We start from the raw sequence: 22,593 nt of genomic DNA on the forward strand, positions 1-22,593 counted from the left end.
TAAGTTTTGGTAAGAGTGTTATAAACATATTTAAAATATTATTTGTTGATATAAACCCTTATAGGTGTGGATCCTGCGTATGAAAAAAAAGTTGATTAATAGCAAGCTGAAAATTTGTTAATAGCTTAAGGGTGTCTAGTCGGATAAACTTTGATATATGGGAACACTGGAACAGGGGCAGTTTTAATTGTGGAACAGGTTAAAAATTTGGAACGGTCAGACCACGAAAACGGTCTATTTATTTTGTCCGACAGAATGGACTTAAACTCTCCGAACAGAGAATAAACTCTCATGCAAAAATCAGACTGCTATTTATCACCTGTCATAATTCCTGTCATTTGACATATTCTACATGTTCCATTTATTAAAACGCCCATTTGGTAATAAATAGCAGTCTGATTTTTGCATGAGAGTTTAATCTCTGCTCGGAGAGTTTAAGTCTGTTCTGTCGGACAAAATACATGTGCCGTTTTCGTGGTCTGACCGTTCCAAATTTTTAACCTGTTCCACAATTAAAACTTCCCCTGATTTAGTATTCCCATATATAAAAGTTTGTCCGACTAGATACCCTTAAGCTATTAACAAATTTCCAGCTTGCTATTAATCAATTTTTTTTTCATACGCGGGATCCAGACCTATTATAAATTCCCATTTACCTAACGTCAAACGTCACCTAAAATGAGTCCGCAAAATTCTGAAATTAATATTAATTTCACATCTGTACATACATGATTATTCGTACAATTACCTTCGAAAATAATTACCTCGTAAAATAATGGAGCTGTTTCACAATGTATTAATGCACATTATATTAATATAAATTAGTTCAATAGATATGTTTTTTTAATCAAAATATCATTAAATCAACCTTATTCAATACCCTGGTTAAGTTTTCTCCCTAGCAGTATAGGAAATTGGTGATTATTGATAATACGCTGCTGGAATTTGCCGCCTAAATAATATTCAGTTAATTATAGCTCGATCAGAGAACTTGATATAATTGTAACCTCGCAGAAAGCGCGGGGTTAATTTACTCTTATTAGCAGTAACAGCGAAGATATAAACAGTCTACAGCCAATCTAGCGTGCCATTGTTACGAATAGACATTTGCAGCACTCTAAATCAGATATGAATTAAATTCGGGCTTCCACAATTGGCACACGCAGACCTAGAGCCGTGTATTGCATTCAAATATGTATTATAATCCGGCGTCAATACTAGGTGTACGTATGTATGAATGAATGGATGCCAACTTCTATTCCAGAGCATCCTCTCCCGCCGCGAATACAACGAATGGCTGGAATTTGCGGTTTGGTTTATTACGGGGACTTTGCTGAAATTACCCAGGCCAAGCAATTACACCATTTCAATAAATCTTCGTTTGGTATTTAGAATTTCACTCAATATTACCTTCCCTAATATACTATTTATCGAGGTAAAGAAAATAATTTGCCCCAAACATACCTCGTCATAAAACATAACTCGGCAGTGCTAATTGTTTAATGTTGGCGCTGGAGCACAGCACTCTATTCTCCTAGTCACTTTCTGCTCCAGGCTAATAAGCTAGAAATAGACCATGTTCGGGACACTGACAGATCCACGTCACCTAAAATATCGAGTCCGCAAAATTCTGAAATTAATAATAATTTCACATCTGTACATACATGATTATTCGTACAATTACCTTCGAAAATAATTACCTCGTAAAATAATGGAGCTGTTTCACAATGTATTAATGCACATTATATTAATATAAATTAGTTCAATAGATATGTTTTTTTAATCAAAATATCATTAAATCAACCTTATTCAACTACTTTTTTTAGTTACTGTAGACCTAAACGAAGAAAACCTACCTGTTTCCTGCCTAGAGATCGCGACCGTTAATTATTAACAATTAAGTGCAAAAATCGCGATTTTTTCGATTTTTTGCACCCCATTCAAAAGCTAAATAGTTGAAATAAAATTACAAAATTTAATTTTTTAGAACATTAAAAAAACTTCAAAATGGCGATTTTTGACAGTTAAAAAGTTAATTTGTTGCTACCCAAACTGCAAAATAAGTGAAAATAGTTAATAACTTTTACTAAAATTACCTTAGAACTTTAGTGTTTCATTAAAAGTTGGGTATTCGGGACTTAACAAATCTTCAAAATTTGACACCGATCCATTAATTAGTTTAAGAGTTATTCTAATTGTTTATCACAGAGACCTTTATTTTGCAATAACATTAGACAGAAAATAATGAAGATAGAGCAATTCTGCGTATGCCAAATGAAAGTAGAAAATTGATGCTATCAAAATGTACTAAAAAAAGATAAAAAAATTATCTAATATAGTCAAAAATCCCTATGCGAAATTTGTGAAATTTTGTAGTTTATAATAGTCCAGAAAGCCACTGCGCATCCGCTAGGAAAAATATTCTAATTCGGATTTTTTGCACAATCTTACTCAAAAAGGACCCCTTTTAACAAATTTGCATAATGCCAGGACCAAAAGGTGGTCAAAAATTTTTTAAACGTTTTTTTTTTGTTTTTTTCCCAAAGTTATTTTCTTTGCATGGAACAAAATTTTTTTAGGTTTTCTGGATCATTCCAAACAGAAAAGATCTTTAGTGACTTTTCTCTAAAGTTGATAGTTTTTGACATATAAGCGATTAAACATTGAAAAATTGCGAAATCCGCCATTTTTAACCCTCAAAAGCTATGTGAAAAACTGAAAATTTAAATGTTGCCAAGGTAGGTGGGCATTCTTTAAACATCGATTGATGAAATCCCGAAGAGATTTTTGCAATACAATATCAAAAACCCCTTTGTTTTTTAATTGCCAATCAAGCGTGCGCTACACTATTTTCCACCGTTGCATGTGTATGCAGTATGGTGCAAATGAAAGGAATAAATTCGTTACTTCGTAAACCGGCGACTTTAAGGAAAAATCCCGAAACAGGTCGATTTTTATTTTAAGTTATGATATTGTGACATATATGGTATACTAGTGACGTCATGCACCTGTGCGTGATGACGTAATCGTTGATTTTTTTAAATCAGAATAGGTGTCGTGTGCTAGCTCATTTGAAAGGTTCTTCAATTCTCTATTCAGTTATATAAACATTTACATAATTATTTATACAGGGTGTCCAATAATTTAATTTTTTTGTCAATTTGCCAAATGATTTAATTTAATAAAAAATTTTTGGACACCCTGTATAAATAATTATGTACATGTTTATATTACTGAATAGAGAATTGAAGAACCTTTTAAATGAGCCAGCACACGACCCGTATTCTCATTTAAAAAAATCATCGATTACGTCATCACGCCCAGATGGATGACGTCACTAGTATACTATATATGCCACAATATTATAACTTAAAAATAAAAACCGACCTGCTTTGAGATTTTTCCTTAAAGTCACCGGTTTACGAAATGACGAATTTATTCCTTTCATTTCCACCATACTGTATACACATGCAAAGGTGGAAAATAGTGTGGCGCACGCTTGATTGGCAATTAAAAAACAAAGGGGTTTTTGATATTGTATTGCAAAAAACTCTTCGGGATTTCATCAATCGATGTTTATAGAATATCTACCTACCTTGGCAACATATAAATTTTCAGTTTTTCACATAGTTTTTGAGGGTTAAAAATGGCCGATTTCGCAATTTTTCAATTTTTAATCGCTAATATGTCAAAAACTATCATTTTTAGAGAAAAGTCAGTAAAGACCTTTTCTGTTTGGAATGATCCGAAAAACCTAAAAAAAACCAATTATTTTTTCATCCAAAAATAATAATTTTAGGAAAAAAATAAAAAAAAAAAAAAATTTGACCACCTTTTGGTCCTGGCAACATGCAAATTTGTTAAAAGGAGTCCTTTTTGAGTAAGATTGTGCAAAAAATCCGAATTAGAATATTTTTCCCAGCGGATGCGCAGTGGCTTTCTGGACTATAAGGAAATGGGTGAGTCAAAAAGTTTCACAAAAAAAGCGAATAGGTGGATTGAAGGGTGGGAGATCTAAGACTCGGCTTCGTAAATAGAACAAGATCCGAGTGACTATCTCGCCATATGACTGGGTCGAGTGCTCGGCCAAGTACTCGTTAATATGTTTATACCAAACGAGCACTCGGCCGAGAACACTGTCTCGCTATAATACTCGTTATGTGTAATCAAGGTTTTAAGGAAAGGAAAACAAACACATGGATAAGACAGAAAACCAAAGTCACCGATGTGGTACAAAAATCATTAAAATTGAAATGGGAATACGCTGGACATGTAGCTAAGAGTGATCTAAACAAATGGCACAGAAAATTCTAACCTGGAGACCATACGAACACAAAAGACCCAGAGGCAGATCTTTTATGAGATGGACAGATGATCTGAAACGAACTGCCGGGAAAAATTGGCTACAAGTAGCGTACAACAAAAAACAATGAAAAGGAAGACTTGAAGAGGCTTATGTTCAGATGTGGACGTGAATGGCTAGACGAAGAAGAAGAAGAAGTTTTGTATCCGTGAGTTTCTTCTTCTCCGTGAACCATCTCTGCCATATACGTTTCCTTGAAGGAACATTTACTGAGGGATATATTTGCTAGTCGCGGTAGTATCGAGTTCATATTGGATTTTGAATTGAACTGCCAAACCTTTAATGTCTCAAGAGTAAACTAGATTTCCCTATTGCGTGAAGTAAGGCACAAAATTCTTTTCAAAGAGTTGAATTCGTAACATGTAAGTCGATTTCAATTTAGGTAAAAGAAATAAAAAAAGACTTAGGTACAATGAATTTATTCTACCTTGAACGATCGGTTTCGCATACTACATTTTGTTATGCATCCTCAGGTCTCCGGAAAGGTTACCAAACGGTGCTGGCATCGATCGGTATCGGCAATGTAAAGTGATAAGTCGGCAATATTCTGAATTTGCTAAAGACTTGCATCTTCGTCTTGCACTTCCTTTTCTATCATCTGCGAGCTTTGCAGCTGTTCGCTATTTTGAGTTGGTGTAATAATTTAGCTTTTGATCATTTAAGAATATCCGGACGTTAGTCCAAACTTTTAAAAATTATTATTAAAATATCTACATAACGTAATTTTAGAAATCGTGCCCACTAACAATGCTCATCTAGATTTACATGACAATGCTATTTCATTAAAATTACATGTTTAAACATAACTTGCGCTATAACTATTTGAAGTATGGTTTTATCACCAATAATTTGTGAAAACTGGTCAACTTTATCATAGGAATAGTAATTGGTAATTATTATATCATTTTACCAATCAAATCACGTACTTATCGAAGTGATGGAGTATTTCGATTCCCATAACAAATAAAGTATCCGATATATGACAGTAATTAAATGATATATAGACGTAAAATATATCTGACGACAGATTATATTCTGAGTATTAGTCCAAGTAATGAAGCTTAAAATAGAACAAAACCTCGCAATTTCTACAGAATGGATCGATTTGCTTGAAAATTTGAGAATAAGTAGTGGATAGTCCAAGGATCAAAATCTATAAGATGCCGAAAGGTACTTTTCTCATGGGGGTGGTTGCCACCCCATCTCGGGGGTGGAAATTTTTTATTATATTTTGACTGCAAAAGTTCATAAAAACATTCATTCTAAGCAAAAACGTTCTATACATTTTTTTGATAAACTTCATAGTTTTCGATTTATTCGCTATCGAAAATGAATGTTTTTAATCAGTTTTCTGCTAATACCTCAAAAGTTTTCTGTTTATCAACAAAACTTTGCTTAACAAAAATTGACCTTCTTTTGAAAAAATAAACAAAACCGTTTCTTTTAATTTTCTTTAAGACTAATAGTAATCGAGCTATACTTTATTATATGTTAGCTCTTCTTCGTCAAATCGTCACATGCTAAATATTGTAGTTTCACAGTCAAACGACTGGAAAACTATGAATATTTTAAGGATAACTTGTTTAAACTAATTTAAAGTATTTCTTTATAAACAATATCTATCTCCAGAAATAAAAAAGTCTCTAGCTCAAAAATTAGGTGACTTATAATGAAAAGAATATCAGTCCCTATTTTTTCCATCGAAAAAGTGATCGGAACCAACCCCCTAATCACCACCCTAATTAAAATTAGTGATTGAACTTATTTGGTCTTCTTTGTTTATGTATTATTAATAGGTTCTAGAAGTTTGACCGGCTTAAAATGATTAGTTTAAAAAAATGGAGTTTAAACAAATAACGAATTTTTGCAGTTTGGTAAAAAATACCCATTTCTTCAGAATAGAAAGATTAGCATCGGAGATACGAAAAAATGTTTAAATATAAAATTGTAGCTTATTTAATTTCCAAGAAACTAGTTTGCAAAAATTTTTTCTACAGTAAAAATTGAGTGAGCTATTGACAGTTAAATCTTGTAATAACATGGAAAAACCACATTTACTAACCCATTCAACGTTCACGTTTTTTTGTGACTGAGGATTTTAAAAGGATTTAATTTTTATAGCCTTATAATAGATCTTGTAAAAACCTACAAAATTTTTTTTTACCAAACTTTTTAAGATAAAAAATAAAAAAGTTCGGTTAAAAAATCAATATGTTTTTTTGAAAAAAAAAAAGGAAGAATCCAATTGGAAGCATAATAATGTATGTTAGCCGTGTTTTTAGTCATTGGCCTTATTCATTTTTCTTTATTTATGTATTACTAATAGATTCTAGAAGTTTGACTGGCTTAGAATGATTATTTTTAAAAAAACTGAAGTTTAAAGCGAATAACGAATTTTTGTAGTTTGGTAAAAAATCGCATTTTCTTGAGAATAAGAAGCTTAGCATCAGAGATACGAAAAAATATTTAAATATGAAATTGTGGGTTATTTAATTCCCAAGAACTTATGATTAATTATTTATATGGGAAATAAGCCACAATTAAAATAAGAAAATAATTTTATTAACGTTTCGACGCCCAAATCGGGTGCCGTTGTCAAAATACAAAATATTACTTTAATATTACAGTAATATTTTGTATTTTGACAACGGCACCCGATTTGGGCGTCGAAACGTTAATAAAATTATTTTTTTATTTTAATTGTGGCTTATTTCCCATATAAATAATTAATCATAAAAATGCCACAAGGAAATAGCTTCAAAATCCCAAGAACTTGTTTTGAAAAAAAATTTTCTACCTACGGCAAAAATTGAGTGAATCGTAAATGAGTATATCGAAAAACATTGATTTTTTCGATATAAAACTAATATTTTATTATTATTTTCAATTTAATTGTGGCTTATTTCTCATCTAAATAGGTAATTATAAAAATGCCACAGGGAAATAGCTTTAGAACAACAATAAAACTAACCCTTTCAATAGCGAATAAATCGAAAACTATTAATTGTATCAAAAAAATGTGTAGAACATTTTTTGCTTAAAATGAACATTTTTATCAACTTTTGTGGTCAAAATATAATAAAAAAATTTCCACCCCCGAGATGGGGTGGCAACCACCTCCATGGTAAAAGCGCCTTTCGGTATCATATAGATTTTGATCCTTGAACTATCCACTACTTATTCTCAAATTTTCATTCAAAATATTCATTCTGTAAAAATTGCGAGGTGATAAGCTTCAGTTCCTGGACTATATCTAAGTGACTAACAGGTAGGTTTATAGAGCAGAAATCGAAAATCGAAATATGGTCACTAAAACAAGATTAGAGCTCAATATTATAAGTACAGTGAGAACGTATCGGTTGAAAACCTCAAAATATCTTGGTTAGAGAGAATTTATGCAAAAAACGCCAAGACAGGTTGACCTTTAAAATTAAATTTAACATCAACTATGATGATGTTCCAATGACGTCTTAATTACGTCATGAATTTGTTTTTCTAAATGAAAACCTATTTTTATGTTTAAACGTATTAACGCAAAGTTGTTTTAACTTACATAAAGATGTATATGCCTGCTTTATTGCTTATGAAAAGGCGTTTGACAGAGTGAGGCATGACTAACTTGTGACAATTTTGGAACAAAAGCAAATAGACAAACGAGATTTAAGAATAATAGAAAACTTGTATTGTAACCAGACAGCGGACATAAAAATAAAAACACAATCGAAGAGCATCAATATTAAAAGAGGGGTACAGACAAGGTTGCATCCTCTCTCCATTGCTGTATAACTTGTACTCGGAATTTATTATGTAAAAGGTGCTGGACATCGGCACAGCAAGGAACATAAAATAAAAGTATTTAGGTTTATTTAGGTTTACCAAGAAGATATAAAAAATAGACTAGGCCAAACAAGAGTCCGCACACGAAAATTGAATCCGGTACTCTGGGATAAGAGCATCAGTATAAAAACAAAAAGAAAAATATATAATACCTTGACAACAAGTATCCTCACTTATGGGTTTGAAAATTGGATCATAAATAAGGAAACCAAAAATGTAGTAACCCCAAAAAAATGTTGTATCCCGAATGAAGTACGTGCCTCCTAGTGGCGGGATACGGGCAACAATACATTGGCTTATAAGGCAGTCCTTACAGAAGGGATCCTGGCCTATACAGAAAAATGCAGGCGGGGTGGGGTAATATTGCACTTGGCTGCATTGGTGGTGTATTGGCTAAACGTGCAGGGCAGGGTATGGTGCTGATAGAAAAGGCATTCAGGCATCAAATATCCACAAATCTTTTCAGGCCATAATAATGAAAAGACCTTCTCCAAACGCAATAAAAACTTATACTGAAATGATGGCATCTCCTGAGGTAAAATGTTCCGGAAGTAAAATGAGCCTCCGTTCGGATCTCCGGGTGAGGACTATCTCAGGGGGAACAATATTACAGGTTAGAAAAATGAGGATAGGGTCTTGGAATCTTGGTAGTCTTACAGGTAAGAGTCTGGAGTTAGTGGATGCGCTCAAACGAAGAAGAGTTCAAATTGCTTGTATTCAAGAAACTAGATGGAAAGAACAGAGGGCGAAGGAACTAGGTGATGGATATAAATTGTGGTATGTAGGGAGTAGTAACACTAGAAATGGAGTTGGTATAATTGCTGATAGTGAAATGAAAGATCACGTAGTAGAAGTTGTAAGAACGAGTGATAGAATGATGTCAGTGAAATTTATTATTGATAAAGAGGTATTGAATGTTGTGTGTGTGTGTGTATGCTCCTCAAACAGGTCTGGGTGAGAATGAAAGAAGAGCTTTCTATGACCAATTAGGAGACATACTGAGTGATATTCCAGCAGAGGAGAAAGTTATAATAGGAGGTGATTTCAATGCACATGTGGGCCAAGCCAAGACAGGATATGAAACAATACATGGGGGATTAGGCTTTGGAACTAGAAATGAAGCTGGAGATGACATGCTAGAATTAGCAACAGCATTGGATATGGCGATTGTTAACACATTCTTTAAAAAGAGAGAAAATCAACTTATTACCTACAAAAGTGGACAACATCAATCCCAAATAGACTACTTCATTATAAGGAAAGAAGACATACGTGAATGCAAGGACTGCAAGGTAATAATTAGTGAGACAGTAAGCTAACAACATAAGCTGCTTGTGTTGGACATCGAAGTAAAAAGCGAAACTAAACAAAAATATCGGAGGGGACCACAAAAAATCAAGTGGTGGATGCTAAAAGATGAGAAGGAAGGTCTATTCAGGGAAAGAATAGTAGAAAAAATATGTTGGAACATGAAAGGAAGCCCTACTACAATTTAGAGAAAAATTACCAGTAGTATTAGAGAGACTGCTATTGAAATACTTGGGAAAACGTCAGGAAAGAAGTTTGAGGATAAAGAGACTTGGTGGTGGTCAAATGAAGTACAAGGAAAAATAAAAGAGAAGGGAAAATTATATAAAAAGTGGCAAGAAACCAGATCGGATATAGATCTTCAAAACTATATGGTCGCCAAAAAGAAAGCGAAAGTAGCAGTAGCAAAAGCTAAAGCAGAAGCGTATTCAAACCTATACGATCAACTTTATACCAGGGAAGGCGAAGCAAAGATATATAAAATAGCCAAACAGAGAGCAAAGAAAGCAAGAGATTTTAATCAAATTAGATGTATCCGAGATGAAAATAATAAAATACTAATTCACGAAAAGGATGTCAAAAAGAGATGGAGAAAGTATTTTGACAGTTTATTAAATGAAGAATTTGACAGACAGCCTGTGGAGTTAACGGAGACAGTAACAGCAATGGTTACCAGAATAACAAACGAGGAAGTGGCTCAAGCGCTTCAAAAAATAAAGAAAGGAAAAGCAGTCGGACCAGATGATATTCCTGGGGAAGTATGGAGAGCATTGGGAGAGACAGGAATAAGTTGGCTAGCAGGTCTATTTAATAGAATTATGGAAGTTGGACAAATGCCAGACGATTGGAGAAGCAGTATAGTAGTACCTGTCTACAAAAACAAGGGAGACATACAACAATGCACAAACTACAGGGCTATAAAACTACTTAGCCACACCATGAAAATATGGGAGAGAGTAATTGATAGACGGATACGTGAAGAAACCGACAAATCCGATAATCAATTTGGCTTTATGCAGGGCAGATCAACAACAGATGCAATTTTCATTGTAAGACAAGTGATGGAGAAATACAGGAATAAAGAGACCAACGCTCATATGGTATTCATTGATCTTGAGAAAGCATATGATAGAGTTCCTCGAGAGATTCTGTGGTGGGCACTCATTAAGAAAGGAGTCCCTGGTGAATATGTAAAGATTGTGAGAGATATGTATGAGGAAGTAACGACTAGTGTTAGGACAGGTGTGGGAGAGACTGATAAATTTCAGGTGAAAGTAGGATTGCACCAAGGCTCGGTGCTTAGTCCTTATTTATTCTCATTAGTTTTGGACCAGATAACTGCGAAACTACAGTGTAGTATTCCATGGTGCCTAATGTATGCTGATGATGTAGTGTTAATAGGAAATAGTGAAAGAGACTTAGAACAAAAACTGGAACAGTGGAGACAAGCTCTGGAGGAAAAAGGTTTAAAACTTAGTAGGACAAAAACAGAGTATTTGGAATTTTCATTTAAATATGGAGTTACTACACATAAAATGGTATCTTTGGATGGTGAAATGATTGTGAAAAGCAATAGTTTTAAGTACCTAGGATCGGTATTACAGAGTAATGGAGAAATAGATGGAGATGTATGCAGTAGAATTAGGGCTGGATGGATGAAGTGGAAAGAAGCGAGTGGTGTGTTGTGTGACAGAAAAATTCCAATGAAGCTGAAGGGAAAATTCTATAAAACAGCCATAAGACCGGCTATGATGCACGGAACTGAATGTTGGGCAGTGAAAAAGAAAGAGGAACAACGAATGCATGTGGCGGAAATGAGAATGCTTAGATGGATGAGTGGAGTGACAAAGAAGGATAAAATTAGAAATGAGTATATTAGTGGAAGTCTAGGTGTGGCACCAATTGATGCCAAAATGAGAGAGCATAGGTTAAGATGGTTTGGTCATGTTCAACGTCGAAACGTTAATCACCCAATACGAAGAATAGCTGAAGTGCAGATTCCTGGAAGGAGTAGGAGAGGAAGACCAAAGAAGACCTGGGGGGGAGACGATAAGGCAGGACATGTTGGTAAAGGGGATTAACATTGCTATGACCCAAGATAGAGTTGTGTGGAGAAATGCAATTAGGGAAGCCGACCCCGCATAGGGATAAGGCAAGGAGAATGAAATAAGGAAACCAAAAACAAAATAAAAGCAACATAATTGGAATTCCAAGAGAAGGACAAGCTGCAGAGAACAAGAAGAGATAAAATAAATGTCAGAGATTAAGAAAAGAATGGGAATGAAGTCAGATATAATAGACTAAATTGAACGTAAGGGATTAACCTGGTACGGATATGTCAGAAGAGCAGACCAAAATCGATGGATAAACAGAATAACAGAGTGAAGCATGATATGAAGAAGGAAGAGAGGCAGACCCGAAGATTTTTCAGAGATGAAGTGGACGAAGCAATAGAAAGAAGAAATCTGCAGGACGGGATCTGGCAAAACAGAAAGAACTGGATAGAACGATTGAGTGAGGAAATACAATGAAAACTGTGGAAATCCTTAGTATACACAAGTCCATTGCTGTGAGGTATATTCTAGCTCCTTCATTAAAGGCACAATCTGTTATACAGAAGACTATCTCTACCACATATTTGCCATAAAATTTATTTTTTGGAGAAATTTTCCAAATTAAATACATACTTTGACTGCGTTTTAAATGACTACCAGATTCAAGAATTTTTTCAGATTTTCAAAACAATTTTTGATAAATTTCAATAATATAAAACACGTGCTCATCTTGTACGTTTTAGAAAGCATCTGTCTAGTTGCAGGTGTACACGTGAGGTGTCTGGCGCCGTGTTGTACACAAAAAACATGTAGTTTTAGGTTGTACACAACCCCTGTTTTAATTGGGGTAGGTATCGTTATAAATATAACTTCATTTATATTTCGAATGTCTTAATAAAACTTCGAGATGGTATTTCTACGATACTAAGGAATTTTTTTAAGAAAAAAACAAAAAATCGATTTTTTGAAGATTAGAAAATAAAAGTTCCCCTTCAGTTAAATAGGGGAGTGCAATTAGAACGAAAACATGCATTGTTTAGGAAAATTCAAACAAGCTTATATTTTTCTAAAACTTTTTTTGTTAGTTTATATACATGTTAAAGTAAAAAGTTGTACTCGCAGATTTGGCCGCTAATTGTTTATTAATTGTTTAAACAATAGCAATTGTTTTGAATAAATAATTTTACTTTGATCAAATGTTTCTATCTTGTTTTTGATTATGCTGAATCCGAATATGGCATTGCAATTTGAAAATTCTTATACAGAAGCTCTTATACCGTATGTCTGCGTAGCTAGGAACCACATGGAAAACTTTTTTATTATAAATTTTATGAAAAAAAATTTATTCTTCATAAAATGCCCTGGATAGTCAAAAATCTAAAACTCAAACATCAGATATCCAATTTTATCAATTTTATATGAGTTACGTCAAAAATATGAATTTCGTTATAGAGTAAAGTACCTTTATATTCCAGATTATCAAAAAATGCTATTATGAAAAGTTGTTTGAAATTAAAAACTATGTTTTAATATACAATTACATCATTCTAATTAAAAAAAATCTATTTTTTCTCAAATTACGGATACCCATCATCATTTTATTACAACTATGATAACTATTTTATTCTCAATTTTACGAAAAAAGGTTATTCTTCATAAATGCTCTACCTGGTCTATAATCTAAGATATAACCATCAGATATCAAATTTTTCAATTTTATACGAGGTATGTAAAAAATATGAATTTTACTTAGGAGATAAGTGCCTTTATTATTCACAATATTTTAAATAGAAGGATATACTTGAACACTGTAACATAATTTTTAATTCCAAACAACTTTTATTAATAACAATTTTCGATATCGTGAAATATAAAGGTACTTTACTCTTGAGTGAAATTCATATTTTTTGACATACCTCGTATAACATTAATAGAATTTGATATTTAATGGTTTCATCTTAGATTATATATTATACAGAGCATTTTATAAATAATAACTTTTTCGTAAAACTGATAATAAAAAAAATAGGTTCCAAGTTACGCAGACATACTGTATAAGAGCTAAATTTTTTTGGTTTAACATTTATTATTGTTGAAGCTTATTATTAAATGTATTTTAGGTGAGGTTTAAAAAAAAAGTTTCGATCACTTTGTATAAACATTTTTTTAGCTGGTAATTTTCGATTTTTATATTACATGTTTGTTATCTTTCTTAATTTTCTCAAAAAGAGATAGTATATTTCATATCTAAAGTAAAATAATTAAGTGCATTTTGAAGATTACGTCCTAAACTTTAAAAATGTACTTATAAAACTGGAATAAATCTGTTCAAACTTGAGTAATACCGTCTTAAATTGGTGGTAATTCTGTAAAACTACGAAGTTTTCAAAAATTACATTTTTTGAGACGTCGTATCATTTAAATTAAATTTTTGAGATTTTTTTTTTAATGAAACATCATTTAGTAATATGTTTGAAAGGTAAGTTACGCAAAATTGAGAGTTTTATAGGAAAAATTGCATTAGTTACACATTTTTATAAATCATTTTTAAACAAAATTCATGTAAGTCTTAATTTCCGCCCACACCGTACTTGTGCCCATACATTTTATTTCTTTTTATTATAACCATAAGACAGTTTGATTATTCTCCTTTCATGTCCAATTTGTAAAATTTCATTTGATCGATTAGTTAAAGAATTGCATTAAAATAACTCAATCGTGCACTTCGCCGTACGCTAGTTTACAGTGCGCCAATGTTTGTGAGAAGGGCGACTTTAGCGTTATAAATATTAAAGAAGCTAGAGATTTAATTTTAGAAAAATCTTTATATAAGGCTTTTTTTGTAGAATTTTCTGAATTTTTCAGTGGTTAAGTCAGTTTTTTTCTAAAATTAATATTTTTGGAGTTATTTTAAAAAACATCTAATTTCGTAGTTCATTTGTTTATTAAAAATGAAGCACCCACTTCTCGAGTAGAACTTCTTGATATGTTGTTTATTAAACATTTCTTAATGAAATTACAAAAAGTTCTATCTTGTTTGATTTTTTCCGAAGTGAAAATCTATATGCACTCCCGTAAAAGCAACCTTCAAATTACACAATAAGTATCTAATTCAATAAGACAATTTTTCGAAAAAACGGACTAACTTTAATATTTAACCAAATTAACACAAACCTTTTGTCTTATAATTATCATAGCCTCAACATTATATTTATCAAGTATCATATTGTACTTTATTTACTTTAAATATCTCTTTTATTGTCAATGTAAAGAAAAACGCCGCTGAAGTCTATTTTCTTTTCAGCTCCGTTCTAAAAGTTAAACACAATTTCAACAAGTGGAAGATGAGGTACAAACAAAATGGTCGAAAAGGTTACTGTGTTCCATCAAGCTGTATTTGTTTTTAATTTATGGCAAAATTATGTAAAGCGGAAAAGACAACATTGATTCGTGCAAAAAACCAAAGTCACTTTCATTGACACAGGTGGAAATTATTCTTGAAATATTAGGGTGACAGTCAATTAAAATTAAAAAATAAAATAATATACAAAAATATTTGTATAGGGTAGTTAAATTGAATTCTTTTGACATTTACAAATGTCTGATTTGCTGCGAACACATTGTTTTTTTTTTGTTTAGTTTATTGTGTCTCAGCTTCTGCATGTACCATGTCCTTTCAGAAAGTTGGTTACCATCATAGCTAGCTTAATTTTATTCACTGCTAGTCTAGATAGCATTATGTATCAATACTACACCAATCTCAATCTCAAGTAAGCCTGAAAACAAAAATGAAAGTATTCCAAACTGTATACGAGCCGATGCTACTCTACGGTAGTGAAACGTGGACAGTGAACTACAACATCCGTAGTAAAATTCAAGCATGCGAAATGCGGTATTTTTACGTGCGGTATCGGGGGTGACCAGACGTGATGGTATAAGAAATGAAGACATACGTGAAAGGTGCGGTGTTAAAAGGACCTTAGACAGACTTGAAACGAAACAGTTATCGTGGTTCGGACATATGGCGAGAATGAGTGAAAGTAGAACTGTAAAGAGGGTATGGAAAGCGGCATCTGACAACAAACGACGAAGAGGCAGGCCAGCAAGAACGTGGAACATAAATATTGGAAAGGCTTGCGTAAAAAGGAATATTGGGTGGAGAGAAGCAGAAAGACTAGGTACTGACCGAAAGGCATGGAGACGTCTGATTTCTCCACTTACCTCGACACCGTAAGGTTAAGAGGACGGCTTAAGTAAGTAAGTAAGTACTACACCAATCTTGCAGGTTCTTCAACAATGAAGTCTTTCCTCGTCCTGTATCTACTGCGTTTGCTTGTTATTTTCCCTCGTACAATATTTTGTAGCAACCTACATTTGAGGCCTCTGATTATATGTGCAAAGTACTACGTTTCTCCTATTGATACTTTTTATAATCTTGGTAGTCTTGCTGAAACATTATATTATTGTGGAATCTTCTCCATCCAAGAAACTTTTATAAATCATCTACCACTTCAGCACCATATTTGGAAAGCCTCAAGGCGGTTTAGATCAGTTTTATTCACAGTCCTTGACTCAACATCATAAGTAAGACCGAGAACACATATTAGGCGGATCCTCAATGCCAAGTTTAGATCTCTACTACATATTATCACCTTGGACATCCTCCTAAAAGGGTTCTGGCTTGCTCAATTTTGGACTAATTTCACCGTGACTCTCTGCGTTACAATTTAACTGATATCTTGTAAATTGGTAAAGAATTTGATTAACTTGCTCAAGCTTGCTACTATTTAAATATATAGACCGTTTGACACTCCGTTGACTGACTTGGCAATTAGCGCGCCTTTGAGTACAATAATTATTATTGTTATAATCACAATATTCCTTCGTTTTTGATAATAAAGTGTTGCCGCACTGTTGAAAGTGCCTCTTAACATGTGATCAGCAGTGTATTTGACGTCACTATTTTTAGAATATTTTATTTATTATCTTTTAGCATAATCATTTAAATAAAAAAAAATAAAAACCTTATCTTGTAAAAGGTATATTTAAAATCCCTAAAAAGGGCTATTTCACAACAAAACGTTTATGGAATCAATATTCCATGATCAGTGTTATCATCTAAAATAAGTATAACTCTATAAGTAAAGCAAACGTGAGGTTAAATTTTGACAAAGGTAAAAAAGTGAATAGATAGTTATACTTACAGGTTTACATTCTTTAATCCACCAAAATGTACGGGTAAACAACCCTTGAGTTGTTTACAACCCTTGAATAAAACAACTTAAGGGTTTTTACCCGTATATTTTGGTGGCTTAAAGCATGTAAACTTGTAAGTACATATCTATTCACTTTTTTACCTTTGTAAAAATTTAACCTCACGTTTGCTTTACTTATAGAGTTATACTTATTTTAGGTGATAACACTGATGATGGAATATTGATTCCGAAAACGTTTTGTTGTGATATAGCCCCTTTTAGGGATTTTAAATATAAATTTTACAAGATAAGGTTTTTATTTTTTGTGATTTATAGTATACAGCCAGTTACAGGAATGTTTTCCTTGTGATATTTTTAATCATTTAAATGATTTTACTTAAGCCTTTATGATCAATAAAGATAAATGTTTGCTGGCTAGAAGAAAATACGCATTAGAAACTTACAAAATGTCCCTTTTATGTCAATTACTCCTAAATAGCTGAGCTGTAACTTGGAGCTTTTAGGATTTAATGTTTAAGATGTAATAAAAAACCCTGACGATCGTTCATTCGACGATCGATAATCTTTAAGAAAGCCAAACATGTTTAATGCTTTTTGTTGGGATTTGTAGATACACAAAAAACTGATTTATAAGTCAAGATCTGTGTGCGTAATTTGTTTTCCCCTGTTTTTTAGTCTTTCTAATTGTATACTGTTTGGGCATTTATTGTTTTTATTTTGATTTAAGCCGCCATCTCTGAATAACTGCTTTTTATATTAGAAGAAAACTATTCGAAAAGAGGCTCCAGTTTTATGAGTTCTGTATCTCTGTTTATGTTATATTGGTAATGCGAAATTATTTTAGACGAAAGTTATTCTTGTAATTTTTCATAAAATGCCCACTTTAAGCGAAAAATTTAAATAAATAATTAAAAATTACCGTAAAAAGCCAATTTAAGCGTTTTTGTTGCCATTTTTTAATAGTATATTATTGTGTTTTCAATTTTATCAATCAAAGGCAAAATAAAAATTAAATTAAATTTTTTTTAAATAACGCGGGCACATAAATTTGATACACCCTGTATATTGATCTGTAAATATTTATTAGAATTTAGTTTGGATGTAAGTGGATTTCTCTTTTAATGAGTTTTCCAATGAACCATTAAAGACTTTTGTGAATAATTAAAGTGAAAAGGACGATGTATTTAGGTTTAAAATGGAAAAATATTGTTTACTACGGAAACTATAGAATCCACAGCTAGATGTAATTATCATATTCGAGAAAAGTGGTTTTAAAAGAAAGTTTGGAATTTAATATCTTTGTTTCAACACGAGTAAATGTTGTATAGTTCCCCGAAAGTAATTAGGATGGTCGGAATAATTTTGAAAAAGACTGTTTGTTTGTCGAATGGAAAAGATTGTTTATGATTCTTGGCAAGTTGGAAGGGGAAAAGTGGTTTGAGTGATTGAGAGAGTTTGAAAAAGAAGTCATTATGTTTTTGGCATCGTTGAGAAGCAGTTCGACGTTTTCGTGAATAGATAGTTAGCAAGTACCAGTGGTTTGTTTGATAGTGGAGAATAGTGCTGAAAAGTGGAACGAGAGACAGATCAAATTGAGACGAAATACTTCTTTGATTCTGTATTATTGTGAGAAGGAGAGCAGAGAATTTTTGGAGTTTTGTTTGAATCGAGTACGTGTCAAAAGAGGCCCGGCTTGTTGGAGAATTGGTGCTGGTATGCTGATAGTTTTGAAGCTGGAGAACGGAGAGGGCTTTGATGAGTAGCCTTTAACATAGTCAACGAGGGAGAGCTGTTTTTGGGTCACGAGAAGACATCAGAGTGATTGAAGCAAAAGGTCAGTCCACTTATGTGAAAGATATTTTTATGTTCGGAAACTAAAATTTTGAGTAAAAAGCGTAGGAATTAAAATTCCAATATTTCAGAAAGTAGATAGGGAGTATAGGTAATCTTGCGAATACATAAATTTGTTTTGTTTAGTTTGTTTTACCAAAGTCATCGGAAACAAACCGATAAATTGTTTTTTTTTAACTATAATAAATTTAAGTGGTAAAAATTTCATTCGGACATCTGTGTCCACAGGTTTTAGATTTGATAGATTTTAGAGTATTGAAATTTGATAAATAAAAGACAATTCTGTATGTTTATTTTAATATTTCTTTTCCCTATTTTATCCCGATTAGGATCAACTAAGAGATACTGAACCCACGAGAGAAGATAAGTATAACGTGAGATAATTTAGATTTTTTTTAATAGTATAAAAAGGCACCCTGAGATTTTTTATTCATTTTTATGTATGATTTGCGACAATTAAATAATTAATCAAATAAATAATAATTAATATAAAATTAATAGGAAGCAGATCATAACAATATATATCGAATTAAAAACAAAAAACATGAGATGAAGCTGAGGTCAAGTAGTTTCAAAATCCTGTCCAAATTACTCATTTTCAACTGCTTTTAGGCGCAATTAATGCACTAAAAGTGGGTATTAAACAATTATGATAAGAAAATATACAAAATATACAAGAACAAGATGTATCTTATTGTTCATAAAAGCAGGGCCGGCTATAACGAGCCTACAAGGTATACAGGGCGCCCACCTGCATGAAGCCAAAATAACCTTTTTTTTCTGCTGATATTATACAAAATGCTAATTTAAAAAAAAACGAAGGGCTATTCTAGTTTTGTAGGTGGGCACCTTATAACCTAGCACCTAAGACTGCATAAAATAATGGACTTAGCAGGGTTTGATTCTAACGTCAACATTCCACTGGTATTTTAAAGTGGATTTAAAAGGTTTTGAGCTGAAACCTTATGTCTGTAGATTAATATACTGTTATGATCTGCTTTCTATTACTTTTAATTTAATTATTATTTATTTAATTAATTATTGAATTGACGCAATTCATACAAAAAAAATTAAGAAAAAACTCAGAAAGGACTCAATTTATTCTTTCGTTTAAGTAGGCTCCCGTGGTAAACTTTGAATATAGTTTGTACTATAATATTGTAGCATCATACGTATTATTTAAATTAAAGCAATTGTCAGCTTATGGGCAAGAAATAAACAATGTGTTTCGAACGTTAAATTTTAGACGTTCGTCAAGTCTATACAGGGTGATTGATTAGTAGGGTAAAGCTCAATAGCTCCGTTATAGTAATAGATAGCAATAAAAGTTAATAACAAAAATTTTAGCCACCTTTGAGCTTCATTCACATTACAAAATTAGTTAGAATGTTACAAGGATGTTCGATAACACAGTGGCAGACCAAACTTATGTTTTTTTAAAAGGAACACCCTATATTTTATTTTAAATTCGAAATCCTGTTAACTTCTCCATCACAAAAATATAAAGGTTTGTTATGTTATACAGAATATTTAGAAAGTTATAACCAATTTTATATGAAAATCGTAACAAGTTCAACTCCCTGTATAAATAAAAATAAGCAAAACAACAATGGTTTATTAATGCCATATTTTTAACGTATTGTCAAAATTTTCAAGAATGGTAGATATTGTTAATTTTCTTTATATCAAATACAGGGTGAGTCAAAACGCAAGTACAATATTTTCTCAGTAATTTTAAATAGAACACCCTGTATTTTATATCACTATTGAAAAGTACCATTACCGTACTTTAATTTTTAGATAACATTCCCTATGTCTAAATTTATTAGTTTTCGAGATATTTTCATTTTTCAATGGACCAGTAGCGTGGCCACCCAAATCACCAGAATTTAATAAACTGGACTGATTTTTTTGGGGTTAAGTTAATAATGAAGTTTTTAAAATACCTCCAACAACAAGGGATGAGATGAAAAATAGAATACAAAGTGTATTTCGATGTGTTAATTTACAAATGCTCCGTAGAGTAAGTAGCTCATTCAATGATCGTTTTTAGGCGTACATAAATATGTTAGGAGATAATTTTGAACACCTTATGCAATTAAATATTAAAAATATTTTATTAAAAGTAGCTTCTAATTTTTTCAAACATGTTTTTTTGCAAAATGTATTACTGATAAATTATGTTTCGTTCTTTATTTGTTACATTGTTACATTTACATACAAAAGTAGTGTTTAATTGTCTTCACAAAATACTGTATTTTGTGTTTGTGTGTTTTTTTTTTGTAAAATTTATTACTAATTGTCTTTGTTTATTTGTTGCATTTACATAAAAAGATAGTTTTTAATTGTTTCAAAAATGTTGCATGTAGTGGTTGTGTTTTTGTTTGTAAAATGTATTACTAATAAATTATTTTTATTTCTTTATTTGCTACAGTATTACATTGATTACCGGATTGATAATCGGTAATCTTCAAATTGTCAATTCAGTCATGGCTTACTTGAAATTTAGATAAATTTAAACACCTAAAATAATTTGCTCTGAAAAATGAAAATATCGAAAACTAATAAATTTGGGTATAGGGAATGTTATACAAAAATTAAAGTACGTTAATGTTACTTTTCAATAATGATATAAAATACAGGGTATTTCATTTAACGTTACTGAAAAAATAATGTATTTGCGTTTTGACTCACCCTATATTTGATATAAAGAAAATTAGCAATATCGATAATTTTTAAAAATTTTGACAATAAATAAAAAAATATGGCATTAATAAACCATTGCTGTTGTGCTTATTTTTATTTATACAGGGAGTTGAACTTGTTACGATTTTCATACAAAATTGGCTATAACTTTGTAAATACCCTGTACAACATTACAAACCTTTATATTTTTGTGATGGAGAAGTTAACAGAATTTCGAATATAAAATAAAATATCTGTGTTATCGAACACCCTGTAACATTCTAACTAATTTTGTAATGTGAACCTCAAAGGTGGCTAAAATTTTTGTTATTAACTTTTATTGCTATCTATTACTATAGCGGAGCTATTGAGCTTTACCCTACTAATCAATCACCCTGTAGATCTCGCTATTGCGTTCATAAGCAAATTATTTCGTGTTAAATGCTTACTTGACCATTGGATTTCGTTTTTTTTTTTTCAGAGCACACCATTGGCCGTTCTGACGAATCCAAAAGGAGGAAACGTATGTAAACGAATGTTGGTGGTCCCTTGAAGATAATTAAATCTTAACTGTCTTTCGTTAAATTGTATTAAGTATTTTAAAACGAACATAAACGAGCAAAAAATAGATTTACCTACTATTTTTTTGGAAAAAGAAATGTAAGATCAGCCCTAAGCTATAAACAGAGTAACCATAACTAGCAGGCAACTTGCATTCGCGGTTGCCAAACGTAAAAAAGATCGTGTCGTCGCGAAAGCACTTTCCTCCTTTCTCCACAGCAGTTGTTTCTCCACGAGAGTTGCTTAATGGCAAAGTTTGGCGCGACTTTATTCCTAACAACGTTATTTTGTTTCAGAAAACAAAGGAGGCGAAAGCAGACGAATGGTGGATATAACAAGAGACAAACCGATAAAAGTGGCGGTGAGAGTCGTAGTGCCTGTGAGGGATCATCCTAAAGTAAGTTGACATCTCAAGGAATATTTCTGATTATAGTGCGAGACATATTAATTTGCGTTACAAATATGTCACATTGTTTTGAAATTGGTTTACCCCATATTGTATAATATGTACATTTAAGTAGAAATGGCAGAAATAATATAACTGTAAAATATAGACATAATGTATCACATATCGTACAGATCTGAATATAGATAATACATAAATAAATTGAATTATACTAGTATGTTCTATAACTGACAGATCCAACCCTTACTTGATGGAAGTTCATTTTATCTAAAAATATGTCTCTATCCTCAATTACAGTGGAACCTCGTTAAC

General features: G+C 32.0%; 1 protein-coding gene across 1 annotated transcript in view; it reads left to right on the forward strand.

Annotated features, from left to right (window-relative positions):
* Positions 1-22,593, forward strand: part of LOC114324661 (KH domain-containing, RNA-binding, signal transduction-associated protein 2-like) — a 1,309,325-nt gene that overhangs the window by 847,063 nt on the left and 439,669 nt on the right. Inside the window, exon 5 of the mRNA XM_028272525.2 lies at positions 22,172-22,272. Coding sequence (XP_028128326.1) covers positions 22,172-22,272 — 101 coding nt within the window. The remainder of the gene's footprint in view (positions 1-22,171; positions 22,273-22,593) is intronic.

The sequence above is a fragment of the Diabrotica virgifera genome, chromosome 2 (assembly GCF_917563875.1).
Source record: "Diabrotica virgifera virgifera chromosome 2, PGI_DIABVI_V3a".
In the NCBI taxonomy this organism is placed as follows: Eukaryota; Metazoa; Arthropoda; class Insecta; order Coleoptera; family Chrysomelidae; genus Diabrotica; species Diabrotica virgifera.